Consider the following 21,592-nt stretch of genomic DNA (forward strand, 5'->3'; position numbering starts at 1 on the left):
CACGCTGTACTTCACCGGCGGCGGGACCCCTGAAGAAAAGGCGGCCCTCTGGAAATGCATCCAACACCTGCAGAGTACGCTGGGGCTCGATCCCGACGCCCCTCCGGCCCCTCCGTCTTAGATTTTTTTTTTTTAAATCTTTGTTTATTTGCGTTTTTTATTTGTAGTTTTTTTTTTCTCGTTGTATTATATTTTCCAATGATTAATACAACGATGAATTGTTCATTATTAGTCTATTTATTAAATACATTTGTAGGGAAAATTAAATAATATAAAAAATAATGATGTAAAAATGAAATGTTGAGTTAGGGAGAAATAAGGGAGAAATAAGGGAGAAACCAATGTAGCACTTGGCTAAAAACTGGGGATAAATTTTGGTGCTGATGTGGCGCTGATGTGGCAGGAGTTAGGGAGAAATAAGGGAGTTTTTAGGGAACTCCATTGGGAGTGCTCTCATTCTTCATTAGTCTTTATTTCAATCGAAAAAAATAAAGAATCTTGCTAGCCCAAATTTTATCATACAGAATGGCCCCAAATATATGGCCCAATACTTGTTGTAAATTGCAGAGACTGATGATGCGTTGTGGCAATGGATGCATACAAATGGTTCCGGCGAACTGTTTCTAATCTGAATAAGGCGTCGTTGCCCTCCGTCGCGGCCGCTCCCAGCGCTAGCAAAAGTTCCGAAAACAAATTACAACCCCAAGAAGAGGATAAAATCTATGGAATCACAGAGAAATTAATCGAATTGGTCAAATCATTCTCTATTGACACCTTCAGGAACTTCGCTCTTCCTGGTAATCTCTCTCGATTGCTCTATGTGAGCGTGTGTGTAAGTTATTTAGGTTTAGACATTGTTGAATGCTTGGTGGTTTCGCAGACGAGGAAGAAAGTGGCTCTGATGTTGGAAAGTCTGGGAATGTACGGATGGATCTTTCTGACTGGCAGGAAACTCATGCTATGCTTGTCCTTTCCAGAGTCAAGGTATGATTCTTTTCTTATTTTATTTTATTTAATTTTGAAGATTTCCTCCCAGGAGTATTATGCATCATAAATTTTGTTGAGAATTTACTTAATTTTGCTTATGCTGGGGATTGCTGACCTTATTTCTAGAGAAATATTATCCAACATGTGATGTTAGGTGGTTCAATAGGAAAGTATCACTGGAGAAAAGGATTTGAAGAAGGGCCATTCACTAGATATATAGAGTATATGCTTTCCTGGGCTGTCTCAAACTGTTAAACTATGAACCTTTTTCTGTTTGGTGAAGTAATTTGAGATGGAGTGATTGGAGAGTGATGCAGATTGCCTTGTGTATCTAAAATGTACTGTAATTTTTGTTGCATTCGCATTTGGTTTGAAAACTAAAGAGGCTAGTATGGAAGAAAGGTAATAAAATAAGAGTTATGACGGCGATGATGGCAAAGGGAAGGTTATCAATTTATCATGGTATTGTTGCTTATGTGAATCATTAGTAGCCCTTTTTCGAAGTATTAGGCTTCCCAACATCATCTTCGGGGATTGATTTCCTTTCAATTAATTGATTGGCTTCATGGCAACCATAGCAAGTGTGTAGTTAAGCAAATGATGCTTAAATGACTCTATTATTGATGAAGTTTAGCAGAATTTGCAATTTTTCATCGAAGTTTGTCTAAAGTGTACCACTAAAGCAGCCTCATTTTACCAATGAAATGTCACAATTTTATTGCTGAACATATTGAGGACGATGTAATTGCAAAATATTAAATGGCGGTGTTGTAATTGTAACGTATTAATGGTCATACAAAAATTGCAAATTAGGGTAGAAGTTCTGTTTTTCTTCTTCTGGAAACTAACTCTAAGAATGTTTGATTAGTTATTTTCTTACCAAAAACACTATTAATCTTTTCCTCAGGAACTTGCGCAACTACGATTTCAATTATGCCCTCGCTATTTGAAGGAAAAGCAGTTTTGGAGAATATATTTTACTCTTGTTAGGAGTTTGGTGGTGGAGTGAGTTCTCTGACCTATATAAGCTCTGTAAATTGTGTAATATAGTAGTAGTTTGTCTTAATTAGTTGAACCTGAGCTTTTTCAGATCATTTGAATAATGATACAAAGAAACCAAATGAACAAACTGCAACTTTGCTAAAACTTAAATGGTGTGTTTAGATTTGTCCTGTTGCGCTTTTTTAAGATATGCATAACTAATAAATTTTATGTGGTTGCATAGCAACCCCCAACGTCCCACCTACACCAAATCTGTCATTTTTTGTGGGCATGGTCATACGATGTCTCATACTCTCATGCAATTTCTCTTTGAGCATGACTACATGAAATTTCATAGGATTATGTATATGCCTTATCTTGCTTTATGGCCAGATATGAGCTTCATGCTGTAAGAGTAGCCAGGCTCAAGCAGATCAGATTGGAAAGTGAGACTGTGTCTAACAGTAGTGCCTGTGAAGTTGAAATGTCTGACACAAAATTGGTACCTCCTTCGGACTTGGCAACTTCAGTGGAATAGATGCTGTCTTCAAATTTGTAAAATTTATGGTAGGGTACTACTTTGCACCCTGTTCAGTCACATACTAAGTTTCTTTTATGTTTCTTCCGCTAAGTATGATTAAGTTGCATAACTTGATGTTTCAGCTTTATCTGGTTGGGGAACCTCTGGGATGTGCGTGGAGAGAAATTATTAATATAGTATGGAACTATTTCTGGGAGGCCTCCTGGAATTTGTGGTAAATGGTAATCCTCAAATACTCTAGTGGATATACATTGCTTCTTTTACAGCTGAGTTTATTAGACGATTTCACAGTTGATCGAAAAATCATTTGTTGGCTCTTTTTATGCTAGTTTATCGTGACATCGTCCGTGGAAACTTGGAATGTAACGAAATTCCCCATGTAACACTGTAGTCTATGCTGAAACTTAAAGCAATACCAATTGCTCATCATTTCTTGTATATCTTGCATACTAGTTTGCTCATAAGTTCTTGTATATCTTGATCTTCCCTTTCGAGTGTTTGTTTTGTATTTCTGCAGAGTGAATAACTTTCTGAAAATATTTTACTCCCTGACCAGAAAAATGACTTTGGGAAGGATCCACTTTTACCAATCTATCAGGTACATGAACTGCAAGTTTTAAATGATAGAACTACATTTTAAAGTAATCTGATTTAAAAAATTATACACACTGTTTATGATCAAATAAACTCGTAATTCTTGAATCCATCGAAGCGTGAGGTGGATTTGAAGATTCATAAATCTTATATTAGGTGTTTAATCAAATCCTAATCGAGGATTAATAAACTGTAGTTATGCAAGTTTTTGCCTTGATAGAGATAAGAGAGTGCGGTCAGGCCGCACACAGGTTTTTGCCTTGGTTGGTCGTGGTACTTACTCTACCCTACAATCAGTATACTGCTTGTTTGATGAACGTTCATTTATATAGAATGAATGACAGGTAGTTGAGCAATAAATAGTTGCAATAGTAGTACTACTTATTTGGTCATGTGTGTTAATTCAATCTCGTTGTTGCGATGATGGAATTGATATTCAATCATAATCAAAGCTTTAAAAAGAAGTAAGATGGAGTATCACTTGTGTCACAAGAGAGAATATGATTCGAATTTCAAGACATTTTGACAGACTCGTGACAATAAATACTCTGCTTCGAGTCTATGTTCCATGTGAACAACCAACCCAAATGTATACTTACATGTATACGTACATGTATCATCAAGTAGGTTGGTCAGGTAAAAATTTGAAAAATGTACCCTCTCTGTGCAGCACCACAAGTTTGAGAGACAAGGGACAAAATACAGTGAAAATTCATTTCATGTAAACCCCCACTCTCTGCTGACAACGTTCAGATCAAATCGTGTGAGATTCGTTTGGGAAATTTTATGTTACCCGTGATTTCTCACTCAATCTTGTTGCTCTTTACCTATCTATAGATCTATGTCACAATTCGTCATTTTCAACAATGATCTTGATTCTCTCCATCCAGTGATTAGTATTCCTTTGGGGACTTCATATTTTCTTTCTTTTTTTTTTATTTGCAAAAAACAACTAATTTACTCTTTTTTACTTCAATTTTTTCAATGCTTTATTCTCTCTCATATTTCATTTCTATTCACTTTACAATCTAAATATCATTTTTACAATTTTGTGCCCAAAAGTATGAAGTTTGTTTTATGATATAAAAAAAAGAACGCTTTACTCAGGAATCAGGATGGAGTGGAGAGAGTATTATTTACTGGAATCTTTTTTCTAGAAAGTCTTTGGTCTGACACAATTTTATGGAGTACTATTTCTTCCAACTACCCGTTGTCGCATTCTTATTGAAAGAGTAGCAGTCCTGCCATAAAACAGCAGGATTTTCAAGGAAGCTCGTAAAGGAGAATTACACATGAAAAATACGTATTTACAAGGGTAGGAAACTTGAAGCAAGCTTAATGATTGATTACACTTTCTAGGGAATTTCTACATGCGTATTGTTAGTGACCAAACAAACACCCCTACTCTCTTCCAAATAAACACACACACTCATTTTATGGTCTCACTGCTACCCATTCGTAGCGTCCACGCAGCGCCAAATCTTTCACAATATCAAAATTGTACCTGCAATTCAAACACACACAACACAAAATATAGTGATGAATTGAAGAAGATGAGCTTCATGACACCTAAAGAAAAGGTGTAAAGCGCCATACTTTTCGGCAAAACGGCGTTGCACCAATTGCTCCTCGCGGGCGAAAAACTCCTCCAGTTCATGCGCAGGAGGAGCGATCCTAACATATGCGTTTTGTGCCCTTCGACTCGAACATGCTTGCTTTGTCCTAGTTATGGCCCCGGTGGAACTGCAGTCAACAAAATTACAAATGTGCCACTGGATATGAACGTGAATGCAACCATAAATCCTACCTATATACATTCTTGTCAATGGGAGTGAAAGTGCTTAATTTGTATCTATAGCATAAGGCAAGTGGGGTTTTGTGATGCACATGGAAATAAATGTTGTTACACATCATATCATTAAAACAACCAATCTGTGACAGCCGCTGCTAACCATTTTGCAAAAGCTATTTTCTGAAGTTTCCTTTTCTGGCAACTTTCCGAATTTAAATAGTAGAAATATTTATTGAAAGGTCCCAAACTCATTCATATTCACTGAGAGAGGTGAATCGCATCACTCACTAACCGAAACAACTGCTTTCACTCACTAATACTTCAACCACCACTTCCAGATTCAAAAAGTATTAACCTTTTTTACTACTAATATTCAAATCACATAGTACATACATGGAATTCGAGTTTGGTAAAGCTGAATCCCAAATACGTTGAAAAACTAAGAAATGAGTTTATAATGTCGAGGGATTTAGGTCAAGTACAACAATTTGGCGAAAACAAAAAAGGAGAATTTTATTCGAGTGAGTACAACGACAAAATTAATTAAAACATATCAAACTGATTGTGAAAAAATCTTAATTGCATACAAAAAAGTAAGGGATCAAGAGAGAGAGGAAGAGAGAACCTTTGTGGAACATCAGAATCCAAATTATTTTCTCCTTGAGCAGAATGTGGCGGTGAAAAATTCTCATGCCTTCCAATTTCGGTGTATTCTTCACCTCTGCAACCGTAGCTGCGTCGTGAATTCTGCGGCTGCATGGAGCGGAGCTGGAGGGAACAGGCGGCGGCGGATGGAAGGCGCTGAAAGAGGGGTAGGGCTTTGGTGTGGGTGCGGATACCGAGGTAGGAGTGTGAGTCTGAGACATCCGTGAGGGCTACGTCAGACGTCATCTTTGCTTTCTTCGTGCATTTTCCCATGGCTACTATGGAATATGGATCCCTCGAAGCCCGTTAAAATGTGTGAGAACTATACTCAAATTTCCATGGAGAGAGAGAGAAAGAGAGGCGATGTTAAATTGTGTTAAATCCGTGAGGGTACAGTATGTTTTGATTTGGTGTATTTTCACCTCGCTTCTCAATTATGTAAAATGTTTTTATTACCCTTACACCACCTATATTAGCAATACAGTACTCCCTCTGTTCACATTTAACTCTGGCGAGAGCGTTAAGATACTAAGAAAAAAGAATTTAAAAGGTTAATCATGTTATCACTTTTATATATTAATTTTCCTTTTATATATTAATTTTATAACAGAAAGTGAGTGTAATGAATTAGTAAAATTTGAGATCCATTTACTCAAAATAAAAATTAAAAGTAAATAATATTTTATATACGGAACGAAGTAATAAATATGGACAACATTTGGTGGAAGGAAGGAGTAGTAAATAATTCTAGATTACAAAATCAAGATGAGTACTCTAAGTTTTTAGGGCAAATGAAAAAAAAAATGATGTAGTTTGGTCAAATTCTGATTAATCCTGCAATTTTTAAAAATAGCCAATTATATATAACTTTGATATTTTTCTCATTTGTCTCATAGCAAAAAAAAAATTCATCATGATAAACTCTGAATTTATCAACATAATGCATACATATAGCAGTGAGGATCAATCGGGTAGGCCCGTCGGGTTTCGGGCCAACACTATTCGGGTTACGGGTCAATCGGGTGCGGGCTAATTGGATTGTGATTTTTTTCGCGTTATAAAAGTTCAACCCTAACCCTAGAAACTCGCGTTTCGAGCTAGCCCAACGGGCTAATCAGGTTGTTGCCGATAAGATTAACATGCAATTAATCCAATAAATAATGATGAAAATTAGTTTTGTTCATAAAATGTAAATTATCTAATTATGATAAAATTGAGATATATGCTTAAACTCAATCATAAATATGATCAAATACTAATATTTGATATATTTCGTGAAATTTTAATGCATATTTTAGAAATTTAAATATTTTTTTAGTGAATTTGAAGTTTATAATTTATTTATCTATTATTATATTAATAAAAATTCAATATGCAATTTGTATATTTAATATAAAATTGAAAGATATTTTTGTAGTTATATATATTATCAAATTAATCAATGAAGTATCGAATTAAGAGTAAAAAAAATAGAATAATAGAAATTTTATCAGGTTTTTGGGCCAACCCATCGAGTTTTTGGGTCTGCCCTAACGTGTTGCAGATTAATCGGTTGCGGGCTAATCGAGTTTTTATTTTATCGGGCTAGAAATTTCCAGCCCTAACCCTATAAATTTGACAGGCTATTCGGGACAGCCCACGGATTGCGGGCTACACTGACATCTCTATATACATATGTACAAATTAAGAATATACTCCTAATTGATTGAATGTATTGAATGACGTTGTTTAAATAGCGAAATATTTTGTTCGCATAATATTTTTCGTTTGCTAAAAAGCATACATAATTTCTCTCAAATCATAGACTAAGAGTAATTGAGAAAAATGTTAAATTTATGATATATAGTATACTCTGAAATTACTAATTTACCATTTCAGAAAGTTGCGGAATAGACTTTGACCAAAGTTTTTAGTAGTATGATGTATGTTATTTATCAAAATTATTATAAGACGTTAAACGATAGAATTACCCTTATTGTCATATACTTCCTCCGCTTCATAGTAGTGGAGTCATTTTGTCATTTTGATATGTTCTATAATAGTAGAACCATTTCTTTTTTTTTAGTTAAAACGATACTAGTATGATCGTTAAGTTTTCTAAAGTAATGCTTTATTAATAAACATAACCTGATTTTGCAACTTAGAGCTAGTTTGCATTTTGTTGCTTCAACTAAGTCTGAAACGCAACAAATTTTGGCAAAGCGAGAACAAGAAATCGAGGGCAAAATTAAAATCGAATTATCAGCAACAAAGAAGAAGAGGTCAAGCTTCGAACAAGGAAATGCAGCAAAAATACGGATCAAGAAATATTGAACCAAAAAAACCACCGAATAAAGATTTGCAAAAACATAAGTAGTACTATAAATCAAGCAATTCAAGCCCAAAAACACGATTTCTTTTGTCAAAACGAACTTGAGCGTCGGAAATAGAGACCTGGTAACCGTTCATCATTATCTCAACCAAAACCAAATTGAGTGTCGTAGAAGGAGACGATTTAGACACTGATAAATATATTTGAGTATTGAAAAAAATTTAAATTTAAAAATTTTTACGCCCTCAAACAAAACCAAATCGTTAACTAATTTGCAAAATCTCTCTTGATGCACGACCATGAACTCGAACGTCAGCGTGCACTTTGGAGGCGAAACTAGAGCCTAAATTCACATATATGATGCCGTTTCTCCTCATATGTTTAGGATTAAAAATACCATATGTTTAAAACAAAATTGGACTTATAGCGTTTAAGTTACCAATTAAGTGAAAATCGCTTTGATCTTGAAATTAACAACACTTTCACTTCAAGGTCAAAAAACAATTCTCAATGTCAAGGACCTAAAATTATCATAATAAAGTTTTGGAACAAAATCGTAAAATAATAAAAAATTTAGAACCAAAATAAATTTAGGCTTAATTTTTTACATTATGATATTGTGATAACATAAATTGTAGGAGTACCACTTTGGATTTTTAAGAGATTTAGTATTTTATTTCCTTTTGACGTTCTGGATCATACTTGTTCCTTGGTTTTAAGAAACAATGTAGGCGAACACTTTCCAACATCTCATTTTGGAGTTGTTTGATCCTACCGTAGGAATACTCAGGAACAGAATGACAACTATAGTTAATCAACTCCAACAACAGTTGAAGATGGCCGATCAAGAAGTTGCACGAAAGAGAGCAGACGAGGTCAATGGAGGTCCTAATGTGCATCTGGAGCAATTCTTGTAGTCAATTGTAGATAAGCAACACAACACAATAAGGCCAAACAGTGATATCAAGCTTTGGTACCCGGTTACGAATTTTTTTTCCTCTCGAAATGACACTAAAATTGAAGTCCGAAACATGCATGATCAGTGCAGTTTATTCTTGTTTTTCTTTCTATTGTTTTTGTTCATATGGGATCTTTTTTGAGAAAAGCCCAAAAGTAAGTTATTGGGCTGACTTATTGTTCTCCATGATCATGTCAGTATTGTGTGGAAACATCATTCATTTTTGTAATTGGCATTGCATAGATAGGGAGAAAAATAGTAGAGATAGCGCTTCAATATACAGGTGTTATTTCAATAAAACTCCCCAGCCTCATCACCGATAATACAAGTGCATCTTGTGATCCGACCACAAATTAAGCAGAGAAACAACTGGTTAAGTAGCAAAAAATCAATGGCAATTTTCGATTGTGGAGCAGAACTGCACATTTTTCAGCTGTTGGTACAAACTCGTTAGTGGTTCACTAGGTAAATTAGTTGGAGAGGAGCAGAGATGAATGAAATGTTTAGTGAATGTATCCTGCTCTGCTCCCTCTTGTTGGCTCCTCAACACTCTGCTTCTCTATTTGCTGTATATATATAAACTCAAAAGAGGCATATTGCAATATTGATACAAGCTAGTGACTCTGAAGCTTCCCAAAGAGATTACAAATCTCCCAAGAAAAATTATCCACCATTATTTCCACAGCTTAACAGAGCTGTCGTGGCTAGCTGAGGCAACCATTCCTGTCAGAGGTGACTGTGCCAAAGAAGCTATTATATTCTCATGTGCAGGAACCGTCATGCTTTTGTTCTCTACCATGTTCCACAACTCCAAAGCCTACAACACAACAGGGTTATTCAGAGGTCAGTAACATATTATATGCAGTAACATATTAGACAACCAAAATAGGCAAGGGCATATATGTGCTTGACAGTGGCTTGAAATGTCTGTGTGTGTGAGAGAGAAAGAGAAAAAGAAAGAGTTGGCTACCCGCAGTCCTCCAATCACCAAGAGAGCAGAATAACTTGGATGGAAAACACAAGAATGAAATTGGTTTCCATTAGAATTAAGCTCATGTATGCACTCTCCAGAGGCCAATGACCAAACTTTAATGCTGTCTTCACTGACGGAAGCCAATAGGTCACCGTTAAGATCCCAGCAAAGATAGTTGACGACACCAGAATGTCCCTAATGAATCACCAAAAGTTATAAGAGATGAAAATAAATTAATTGCATTGCTCAACCCCTAGAGGCCCAAACCAAGATGTCCATAGTACGCAAAAAACCTGGAACGAATGTGTTTGCCTGTCATTTTCCACATCAAAGATTGAAACGACCTTGTCTGAAGCAGCTGCCAGTAGATGACCCGTTATAGGCTGAAACCTCACTTGTGCACTTCCTCCTTGCTGCACGCAGTCAACAAGATTATATTTGGAATTGCGCCTCACTGAACTGAAACTAATGAGGATGAAGATATTTATAGACAACATATAGAAGTTAGATACCCAACCTTGGACATGCGAGTGCAGGTGAATGGGCTAATACTCCAATAACGTATCTCATTTTTACTATCACAGAAACAAAAAAGATCGTTCTTCTTTGGATGGAAATCAAGGGACATGATGTGGGAACTATGCCCGGTGTAAGCTTGCAGACAATAGCTTGGCTGTGCAAAAGAACAAAATGAGCAGAATAAGTGCCTCTAACTACGGATATGAATTCAGTATAATCAGAATCAGAAGCATACAGTTTCATAGTATATAAACAGTGTGTGCATCTTTATGTATAAATAAAAATGATGAATATTGTGATGACCACTGCACATCATACAAAGATCAGTGGTCCAAATTAAATTCTACATAAGACGGGAGGGGAGGTTGCTATATGTGTGTGTGTGTGTGAGCATTTTCTGCCAGCCATAAAAAATCTAAAAAGTTAAAAATTATCAAACAGAAGGCAAGAGGTCATTACGTTAGCTGCATCCCACAATCTAACAGACTTGTCAAATGAAGCCGTAGCAAGTTGAGTAGAATTCGGCCGGAAGCGAACATCAGTAATTAAGTACTGGTGTTCTTCAGGGGTGGACTCTGTTTGTAAAGTATCCATGTTCCAAAGAACAGCCTAATCCAAGGACAAAGAGTGAGTAGAAAAGTATGGGAAAATGTATCTAACCATAAATAGATCACTGCTCATCTAGTTACCCATGTATGAATATATAATACAGCATTAAATTAATTCAATAGACCTAACTCTTTTGGCAAAAATGCAAACAGCAATATAGTATAATGACATGGAACACACCCAGTTAACTGAAACACTATTTAAGAGCATAGTTACCCTACCTTCTTGTCGTGCCCTGCACTAGCCAACAACTTCCCATCCGAAGAAAAATGGCAGCAAGTCACTTTATTTCTTGTCCGAATGCAACCAACTTCTCCAAATGAAAAACCTTGAATAGGACACATCATTTAAGTAACTTATAGAAATAGAAGCTGTATGAAGCAGTCAACAGCAACATGCCTAGATATCATATCCCACCTTTAGAAGTCTCAGTTTTATGCCCAGTAAGATTTTGTTTCAAAGAACCATACATATTACCATCTCCCCCATCATGAGACAAGAAGGATTCTACATTATCTTCAAGGGAGCCAACGTCACCAAAGTTCTCCAAATCATCCTATGAAAAATATGTACAAAAAACCAATGTATTGTAATGAAGACTCCGCATTGAATGCTCCAAAAAAAAATGAAATATAAAAAAGTACTGAAATCTCATGAACATTTAAGATACCAACTAGTTAGGTGAAAATAAAATTCAAAATGAATTGAGTGATTCAAGACAAAACTGAGCCTCACAAGCTGATTTGTAGATGATGCAATTACACCAGCTCCATCTCCACCATACATCATCATACTCTTGGATACATTATTAGCATTATGCAGGCTGCTGGCTGTGGTCATCCCATCCCCAGGTGTATGTGTTGATTGTGGTGAACCTGGGGAGGGGCCTACCGTATTTCCAGTACCTGTGCTATTGGCAGGTCCAGACGAAGAGTGTTGTTTCCTTTTCCTATTATTCTGTTTCACAGTAAAGTATTCATCAGTTTGTTATGTATGCCAAAAGTCAAGGCATCATCAGGAAGAAGGATAGAAAGTAAATGTTCTGAGGCTTGCGGTAGGAGCAGTTAGAACTAATAACAGAGAGATTACAGGATATCATTTGCCATAACTGAAATATTAGAAACATTCAGATAACTAAATATGATCAACACATGCCCTCAGATAACTAAGTAGGATCAACACATGCCCTTGGATTAACTAACCTGCTGCAATTGCTGCTGCTGCAACTGATCCTGTTGTTGTGAGGACGACTGCTGCATTTGGCCCATTTTCATCTGCTCGGAATGAGTAATATTACTTCCAAGTACAAACAAACTTATTATATGCCACTAATCATTAAGGGAGTCAATTATATTGTTCTTATGGGTAGAAGCACATCTTTAACATAGCAGTTTAAAACAAATCAAATCTGTCCTGGTAAGAATTATTTATTATATGTAGTAGAGCAAGTAATAAGAGAAAAACCTAATCATCTAGGGTAAACATATTTCCATTAGTCAGTCCCAAGACATGTACTCCCTCCGTCCACGAATAGGAGTCACGTTTTGCCATTTTAGTCTGTCCGCGAATAGGAGTCTCGGTTCACTTTTACCATAAATGGTAGGGTCCCACCTTCCACTAACTCATTCCACTCACATTTCATTTAAAACTAATATATACAAGTGGGACCCCTATTCCACTAACTATTTTCCACCCACTTTTTTTAACATTTCTTAAAACCCGTGCCGCCAAGAAATGGGACTCCTAATGGCGAACGGAGGGAGCAATTGGTAAGGCTAGCAACTGGTTGTTGGAACTAACTTCAACCAAGAAGCCAGGGGAAAAAAAGAGAGCAGACAATTTAACCACCCATCAAAGCTGTGTTGGCATCATGCTTTACAATCAAAGCCCTATTCTTTCTGCAGAAATTACAGAGATATGACACATACCCATCAAAACTTGGAATATTTTATCATCACGATTCACAAGTACAGTACAGATATTAATTTACAGAGTCGACTCTTATTAAAAGCGAAAAGGTACACTTTTAACTAAAATTTAGTATCAGGCAAAATAATTTAGACCTAACAATCCCATCCCACACACCCGCCTTGTACCCTCAACCAAACTAGAAAATAAAAGATGGAAGAGTCGATACTCTGTGTAATGCAGAAAAATTTAAACTGGGGCACCAAAACTACCATGCTAGCACTATATACAATTTCTACAATGGCCACCATGGTATATATTGCAGCTTGATTTAGAAAATACATTTCCTGAGACCCACAGCAGTTGCAAATGCCGAAATAAAAAAAAATAGCACAGCCAAAGTTCAATTGTCATATTGTGCTATTTAGAAATAAAGAGACAGTAACCTTAGGAGAATTTGACTGCACGGGGGAGCAAATAGATCCATCATTTCTAGGAGGTTGGCCATCTTTTGCATTAAAACTACCTCTCGGCACTCCTCCAAATCCATAGTTAGGTGAATTACCAAGGTTACCCTGTGCTTGAGCCTGTGCAAGGGCTTGCTGCTGTTGTGATGCCAAAAGGAACTGGTTTGGGGTAGGCAGGTTGGGCTTTTGCACTTGCAAACCCAAACTTGGCCGTAATTGGTCAATTCCCTGTGTGATATGGTAAGTATCAGAACTCATGAGTTTCGATTAGGTTCTTCGTCAAAGAACAGTAGACAATAAAATCACAACAAACTCACTGTCAAAGGCCAACCCTTCAGTGGAAGACCAGTTACTCCTTGATTTAATCCTAACAATAAAAAAAGATTAGAAAGAGCAAGAGAGCACTTGCATATGACTTTAAGCATTGATGCCAGATGGAGCTATACGCAATCATAATATGCTCAAACTGGATAACATTAATTTTGTTACTTCATTACAATAACCAAACAACTGGAGTATAATTAAGCATGTAATTAAATTTGAACTTCCATCTCTTTAGCAACCATTTTAATGTTAAAAAACTATCTCCCCCAGTCAAGCAGAAGACAGTATAAAAAAATTAAAATCGTAGTAGTAGAAACGATAACTATACTGCTTACATTTTACGATAACTTATCTTTAGCATGGATAAAGAGACATTCCGTAAACTAGTTCATGACAGCACTAAGAGTGAAACTGTGACAAAAGAATGTTTGGGCGAGGTCAGTAATATTACCTGCACCACCCAGTCCAGATTTTGACTGGAGAACCTGCCCATAAATCGACGATGGGTCCATAGGCAAAGATTTTTGTGTGGCACCCAAGTTAACTTCCCCTTTATTGTCCTGGACATGTCACGTGACAAATTTACATTAATATGCTCTGGGAAAGGCAGCAGACCAAAGCTAAGAATCCAACAATAAATATGGTTTGGTGCTTACAGTAGCCAGTTGTGGTCGCCCCTGCATTTGCTGCAAGGCTGCAGACATACCCCCAGAGTTGCCTTGTATCAACTGCCTGTTTCAACCATGGGAAAAGAAACTAATTATTAATTTAGATCAATATAATAGCTTCAAATTCACTGGTGTAGAATTTGGTTATATCAGTTTTACCCTTGCTGACCAGAAGCTGATTTAAGAAGTGCCATCCTATTAGCCTCAATGAGGCCTGGAGATGTCTCTGAATCCATGGGGTGGGGATGCTTCATCCGTTCTTCATACATCTTCATAGCCAATACACTGGCAGATGGTTGGCCCATCATCCCCTCAGAATTCATGGGACCACCAAGTGGTGGATGATTAGGATCCCTTCTCTGTAATTGGGCACTGCGTTGCTGCATGAGTTGCAACTGCTGCATTTGAAGCTGCTGTTGTTGCTCTCTTTGTTTGATTTGTTGTGTCTAAGTTTAGTAGCAAAAATCACAAGAACCTATTAAATGGTGCGTTTGACACAAACAGCATGGTGCAAGTTCATAATGAAACTGTATAACAGCTGCAAAATTTGACAAACCTCTATGTAAGCTGCAGCAGGTTCAGAATGCTTCTCGTTTGTCCTTGCGATGAAAATGTCCCAGAAAACAGACCACCATTCAAAAAGAAATCCTCCTGGGGCATCAATAGCTAAAAACAGAACTAGTAGTTAGAAAGAAAGATATTATCCACAACACACGTATCTCTAATGTGAGGAAGCAGAATGCATTGCAGGCATAAGGCAAAGAATTAACAAAAAGATGCTTATCCAAATGCACAAGACACGAAAAAATAGTCCAATCACATAAAATAATTAACAAATCCCTTACCCACAGGATCTGTAGCGACTTTTCCTTCTGTCATGAAAGTTTTTGCAGAATTATGCAGTTTTCTTTTCAGCAAATAGTCGTGAATGTATACATCAAGCCTGTCAAACATTATAGAAAGTGTGAGTCTTATTCAGCGGTGCTTCCTAGTAATCAAAACAAGAACACATTTAGAACTGTAAGCTCTTTTCAGTGGGCAAAAGAATGAGCAGAAAACAGAGCTCTGGAGCCTTTAAATCAAAGGCTTTAGTCATCAATAATGCTAACTATTGGAAAAAGGGTAGTGTTCCTAATCAGGAAATCATAAACATATAAACTTTCCAGTTTCGGGCGTAAAAGGGTAAAGAAAGAACAATAAACAGATTACAGTAAGAAAGTATTCTGCAGGTAAGCTTTCTTATTTGCTAATGGGAGCAAAATAAAGGAGAGAAGGTATGAACTAAATGTTTGAGAATCCTTACATTTTATCAGCTTCCCAGTTACTCTGAGCCATGATTTGATTTATTTTTCTTTCGAGAATTAGCTCCTCAATCCAGCTTTAAAACGTAATCAAGCACGCCTAAAAATGCAATTTAATCAGAAATCCCATTACCTCAAAAGAGCTAGAAACCCTAATTTTGCACACAAACTCACAAATTAGAGAGATCAAACCCAGCGATTACGATCCATGCAGGATCCTGATCAGAACCGACCTCAAACTAAATTCACAGCACAATTAACAGGAATCTAACTAAATTCACAAATTGTCGATAAGATCTCAACTGAACATAAAATGGTCAAGTTCGCATACTTATTCCTAAGGTGACTTCACAAAATCACAGACGCTTAAAAGTTAAAACCTCGTCAAAGTTTGTCCGTCGAATCACCAGAATTCCAAATTTCAAATCTATCGTGATACAGAATCAAGCTTCTCCTGGTTCTCCCAAACAATCTGACAGTTGTATACCTCTCAATTTCAAGCTAACATGCTTCTCAACAACTATTTCAATTTTAACACCTCTTTCAAATATAAATTTTATGATTCTAAAATCATAAACAAATAAAGAGCAGAATTCACGGAGATGTTAACAACCGAATTTATAATTCATGAATTCCAGTGCGAAGAAGGGAGCATAACTGATTAAAAGGGTGATAGGCGAAAATATCGGCTACGGGAAGTCCGAAAAATTGCTGGAAAGAGGTCATGTCGGGATCTGAGCCTGAGCTCTGGGAGGGGGGATCAAACGCGATGGTTATATAGGTGCAGAGGCTCGGATGGAGGTTCGGAGTGAGGACTCCTTCAAATAAGAGGTTCGGAGTGGTAGAAGTGTGAGCGCATTATATATCGAACAGCTTTAATATTAGTGAAGTGGCAGTGGACTTACACGCGGGCCCAGTGCTGGCCTGATGATGAGAGGTGTTCGATGTTTAAGCGCCTTTGATTGTGATATGGGTCTCACCATAATTGCTGATCTGGAAGCAATATTGGTCTTGCAAGCTGTGGTGCTTCGTTTTTTTTTTATCTCTTTTCTTAAATCAATTGGCTTGGGTACTCAAAAGTTTAGAGCATCTCCAATGGTACTTCGACCAAAAATCGGTCAGCAGTTTCTCCCCCTGCCACACGTCAGCAGCATTAGAAATCCACCTGTCACGTCAGATTTAAGTCAGCCATAGGCCAACCGCAATAAAAATAATTCAAAAAATACTATATTTATGGAATTAAAATCACAATACGGAATTAAATTTACGACATATATACGGAAAAAATTCGTTAATTTTATTTAAATAAAAAAAAGTACATTAACTAAAAATCAAAAAAATTACATAATAAAAAAAAATTTGGGCTTCCACACACGAGCCACCGCCCCACTCTACTCCTCACTAATTTATTAAAAAAATACATTAAAAAATGTTAGTATGCCTTGAATCTATGTTAGTTTGCCGCTAGCCGAACGGGGGTCTAGTCAGGGAGTCAAGGGGGGCGACGCCCCCTTGCCATGGGGGTCCGGGGGCGCGGAGAGGCCCCCGGCCCGACGGTATGACATGTTTCTGTTTTAGTTCTTAATTTTGTATTGGGCCTAGTTGTTATTGTCCATCGTTAGATGTTGCTCTTGTACAGAAATTTAGAGAGAAAGAAAATCGCGTTTATATAGGTTTTTTTTTAAAAAAATAAAAAATCGAAAATCGGCGCTGGCCGATCGGCACGCCACAATGGCGGCCAGCGCATCGGCTAGCGCCGAGCGATCGGCCAGCGCACGCCGAAATTTTGACCGATTTTACGCTGGCCGACTCCAATGGTTCGGCTAGCCGATCGGCCAGCGCGACGAATCGGCTAGCCGGTCGCTAGCCGACCATTGGAGATGCTCTTATGACTTTGAGGTTTGGATTAATAAATATATGGTCACATCTGTAGTCAAGCTAAACAATATTTTAGAAAATACTCATATTTATATAAATAAATGGATTTTCGATATTTTATTAGTATATGAACTTCGAAATTGTATGGCTTTTTCTCGTAAATAATTTGAGTTTTTTTTCTTTCTCGTATATAATTTTGAGTCAAATTAAAGTTAATGTAATTTACATATTATTTTCCACATAGAGAAATGTGGTTAAACAATATGACTAGTCATTTGTCTTTAAAATAATACGCGAACTTTTGATGCTTTATGATTTTCTCCTTGAACTTTCTTTTTTTGAATATAAATACATCGATTTTTAAATTTTTTCCTAGATAAGTTAGAGTTGTTTTAAGTGGCTCTACGTTAGCTTTTTGCAATTGGTTTAATATATTAGACTATGTTCTGATTTACATTTGTAAATCAGACATATATATATATATATACTTTTGTAAGTCCAGACATATATATATATATATAAGACCACAGTAGTCAGTAAACGATATTGATTGTTGATAGACTTAATTAGTTATTGTAAATACCCATTATGTCCTGCTCTCAGAGTCTCAGTTGCCTAATTGAATTGTCGTGAATAAGAAATGTGTGCTTTGTGTGTAGAATGGTAAGGTTTACTAAAATTGATTAATTTTTTTGTGTGTACACAATTCTCTTTTTTGCATTAGACCCACGTATAGTGGGACAATCTAATAAAATATGAGTACATATCACTTATAATTTTAATAGGTGGGGAAGGAGTATTTATGAGTGAAAAAGATCCATTTTTATTATATAGAGTGTGCTATGGTGGAAAGATAAAAATTATGGGACATGTGTCTTGAAATTGTAAACAAGGAAGAAAATATGAATAAAACATGGCAAAGAAATAAATGTGCACTAATGTCGAAAACACCAAAAATTTGTCACGTGTTTAATTAAAAATGAGTGAACATCTTTTTTTTTCCACAAACTTTGTCAAAATATCATTTTAGGTTCGTGAACTTTGAAAATAATTTGAGGACCGCCAACTATGGGTTAATATCAATTGAAGTACTTTTTTACTGTTTATAATTTTTTTTGGACGAAAATACCCTCAATATTTTAAGGGTATATATTTTGAAGAGTAAAGGCCAAATTGATCTTGAACATATGGTCATTTTACGTTTTTGGTCCTAAACATTATCTTTTAGATTTTGTGGTCCTGAACATATGGAAATTTGATCATTTTGGTCCTCATCAACATTTCCGTTAAAAACTAACGGTCAACGGGTTTAATCCCGATTTTGACCAAATTTAACTTTTAATTAATTCCCTAATTTAGGGCTGGACTAGGGGTTCTCGGCGAGGGAGTTAATGTGGTTGCTCTACACATGAATTCTTCCTCCAGCATCGCCAGGCATGCCAGGCTTGAAGCTTTCCGCCTCTACTCTCGCGCGGTAGCGATGAAGCGCGGCGGCGATGCCAATATTAGGTATGCTTGGTACGGCGGTGCGCGGGATGAGATCTTGGGGATTGTCACTCATGGATTTGGGAGGTGTGCCGATTTTGAAGACCGTGTTTCCAACGGCATTGGGGTTTATTTATCTCCGGCGAATTTTCCGGTTGATTGGTGACTCTCTCACATCACCAAAATTGGTGATGTTTGGCAGTGCGTTGCAAGCGAAGGAAGATGAATTTGGAGTGCAACACCTGCTGCTCTGTCGCGTGATATTGGGGTACACGGAGAAAACCGTGGCTAGATCGCGGAAATTCCGGCCAAGCTCCACACATTTCGACTCTGGAGTCGACAATCTCATCCCACCTCTACAATACACAATTTGGGGTGCTTATTTGAATTCACACATTTTCGAAGTTTTTTTTCCTCTTTAATTAGGGAGTAAAAAAATCAAAATTAAAAGTTAAATTTGGTCAAAGTTGGGATTAAACTCGTTGACCGTTAGTTTTTAACGGAAATGTTGACGGAGGACCAAAATGATCAAATTTCCATATGTTCAAGACCACACAATCCAAAAGATAATGTTTAGGACTAAAAACGCAAAATGGTCATATGTTCAGGACCAATTTTGGCATTTACTCTATTTTTAATTAACTTATCATATACTCATATTTTTTATAAATATCATTACTATATATTTTTGATGAATTTTCTAAATATAATTTGACCTTTAATCTTTTCACTTAATTTTATGACATGCAAGAAAAGATCCTTATTCAATTTTTTATTATTAAAGAAAGTTCTTTATTCAATTTTAAAATTCTTTAATATAAAAAATTGAAGAAGCAATTTGACTTGCATGTCACAAAAAAGTGATAATATTGAAGGTCAGATTATATTTAGAAAATTCGTCAAAAATATATTGTAAAGATATTTATAAGTAATATGAGTATATGATAAGTTTATTAAAAATATATACTCTTTAAGGTATTGAGGGTATTTTCACCCAGAAAAACTAGGAAATAGTAAAAAAGTACTTCAAAATTCAAATGAAATTAACCCATAGTTGATGGACCTCAAATTATATTTTCAAAGTTCACGGACCTAAAATATACTTTGACAAAGTTCGTGGACCAAAAAAGATGTTCTCTCATTAAAAACTACTCCCTTCGTCCCCGAATAAGAGTTACTAATTTCCATTTTTGTCCGTCCCCAATTAAGAATAGCACTTCATTTTTACCATAAATGATAAATAGGTCTCACATTCCACTAACTTATTTCACTCACATTTATTATAAAGCCAATATAAAAAAATGGATCTCATATTCCACTAACTTTTTCAACCAACTTTTTATTACATTTTTCTAAAATTCGTGCCCGATCAAAATGCTACTCCTAATAGGGAACGGAGGGAGTAAACTGAGGATTGATACGCTGCGCCCTCAATGAGCGCTTGGTAGGCGATTGTTGATGTCATCATTTCTCTCTCTTGCCATAGTGATATTTTAACCCACTATTACTTCTAATTTTACGCTCATTATTTTCACTTTCCTTTTATTTTAGTTTCTCTCACTTATTCAAGTTTTTCATTTCCTATCAACTAGTTTTACTACTCGTGCTATGCACGGGCCATAAAATTTTCAAAAAATATAAAAATATATCTATCACGAATGAAACGAAATTAAAAAAAATTGTATATGTAATGAAAGAATTACTGAAAAATCATGTATATAAACTTTTGCACTTAAACCTTGTATTAATAAGATTGTATCTATTTAAAACCAATATTTCTACTTCTACGTGTATCAATCTATCAACATATTGTAATGAAATGGATGAGATCGACAAAGGAAATATCTTGGAACCTAGGGTTTATTAAGTTTGCTAAGCCGTTCTTCATACCAAAAAATCACACCATATGCGAACATGAGCACAAAGCATCACCAATATCCCAATAATCTACATATAGGAAAACAATTAATTTAATTCAGTTGCATTAAAAAAAATATTTTTTTAAACAACTAAACTAAATAATAAAAGGGAATATTCAGCATGACAACAATTTGATACAACACAATCTACATAATGATAGAAATATACCTCCATATTGAAACAAAGATGATGACACAACAGTGCACTCTTCCGTAATAGATGTACCAAATTCATCACTAATAACATCGTTTATAAGAATAGGATTCTCAACAGATCCACCAACAAAGGCTTCAAACAAAAAAAAAATTAATACAACAATATTAACAAATAAATAATTGACAACTTGCCTTTATTAAATACATACAAAATAGTTTCATTATTATTAAGATTATAAATTTCACCAAACTTTTCAACAAATGCAAATAGAATAATTCAACAAAAAATAAACAGAAATATAATCATATAATTCCTCATGAAACCAGAATATTATACATTATAACATTATAGACTTCACCTTATCTTAATCAACAAAATACTTAAAAAAGTAAAAAAAAAAAAAAGAAGGTAAATAACATAAATTTCAATTTTAATTTATAAACATAAGTACACGATATAATGAATATAATTTTATCCTTATTAATATAAGACTACAACAAATAATTATTTTAATAGTCTCTATAATATAATTATAACAACTATTACAAATAATAGGACCAACACATACAAACATA

At 35.7% G+C, this 21,592-nt stretch overlaps 3 protein-coding genes and 1 pseudogene across 6 annotated transcripts; 2 read left to right on the forward strand and 2 right to left on the reverse strand.

Annotated features, from left to right (window-relative positions):
• Positions 1-544: 544 nt before the first annotated feature.
• Positions 545-3,000, forward strand: LOC125204443 (BSD domain-containing protein). The gene is made up of 5 exons (XM_048103106.2): positions 545-797; positions 881-984; positions 1,895-1,992; positions 2,362-2,535; positions 2,632-3,000. Exons 1-4 carry the CDS (start codon positions 590-592, stop codon positions 2,504-2,506), a joined length of 555 nt encoding a protein of 184 aa, XP_047959063.1. The 5' UTR covers positions 545-589; the 3' UTR covers positions 2,507-2,535; positions 2,632-3,000.
• Positions 3,001-4,363: 1,363 nt separating this feature from the next.
• On the reverse strand, positions 4,364-5,951 carry LOC125207746 (cyclin-dependent kinase inhibitor 3-like). The gene is made up of 3 exons (XM_048107222.2): positions 5,521-5,951; positions 4,700-4,846; positions 4,364-4,607 (listed from the first exon to the last, which is right to left on the reverse strand). The coding sequence occupies exons 1-3, from the start codon at positions 5,811-5,813 to the stop codon at positions 4,538-4,540; spliced, it is 510 nt and encodes a 169-aa protein (XP_047963179.1). The 5' UTR covers positions 5,814-5,951; the 3' UTR covers positions 4,364-4,537.
• Positions 5,952-9,182: 3,231 nt separating this feature from the next.
• Positions 9,183-16,395, reverse strand: LOC125205594 (transcriptional corepressor LEUNIG_HOMOLOG-like). Of its 4 annotated transcripts, none has more exons than XM_048104632.2 (18): positions 16,237-16,395; positions 15,581-15,678; positions 15,123-15,220; positions 14,834-14,943; positions 14,437-14,723; positions 14,266-14,341; positions 14,061-14,169; positions 13,603-13,652; positions 13,265-13,513; positions 12,113-12,184; positions 11,646-11,867; positions 11,328-11,466; positions 11,132-11,238; positions 10,761-10,910; positions 10,300-10,455; positions 10,076-10,195; positions 9,780-9,977; positions 9,183-9,626 (listed from the first exon to the last, which is right to left on the reverse strand). In XM_048104632.2, the coding sequence occupies exons 2-18, from the start codon at positions 15,610-15,612 to the stop codon at positions 9,483-9,485; spliced, it is 2,319 nt and encodes a 772-aa protein (XP_047960589.1). In that variant the 5' UTR covers positions 15,613-15,678; positions 16,237-16,395; the 3' UTR covers positions 9,183-9,482. The 4 variants fall into 4 exon arrangements, with proteins under 4 accessions (XP_047960589.1, XP_047960590.1, XP_047960591.1 ...); XM_048104633.2 differs by having other exon boundaries at positions 16,192-16,379; XM_048104634.2 differs by lacking the exon at positions 16,237-16,395 and adding an exon at positions 15,959-16,185.
• A 1,701-nt stretch (positions 16,396-18,096) lies between these two features.
• LOC148923321 (putative inactive poly [ADP-ribose] polymerase SRO2 pseudogene) lies at positions 18,097-19,363 on the forward strand (annotated as a pseudogene).
• Positions 19,364-21,592: the final 2,229 nt, after the last annotated feature.

Source organism: Salvia hispanica, chromosome 6 (assembly GCF_029641045.1).
Source record: "Salvia hispanica isolate PSC_SH4W2 chromosome 6, Shi_PSC_v1, whole genome shotgun sequence".
Taxonomy (NCBI): Eukaryota; Viridiplantae; Streptophyta; class Magnoliopsida; order Lamiales; family Lamiaceae; genus Salvia; species Salvia hispanica.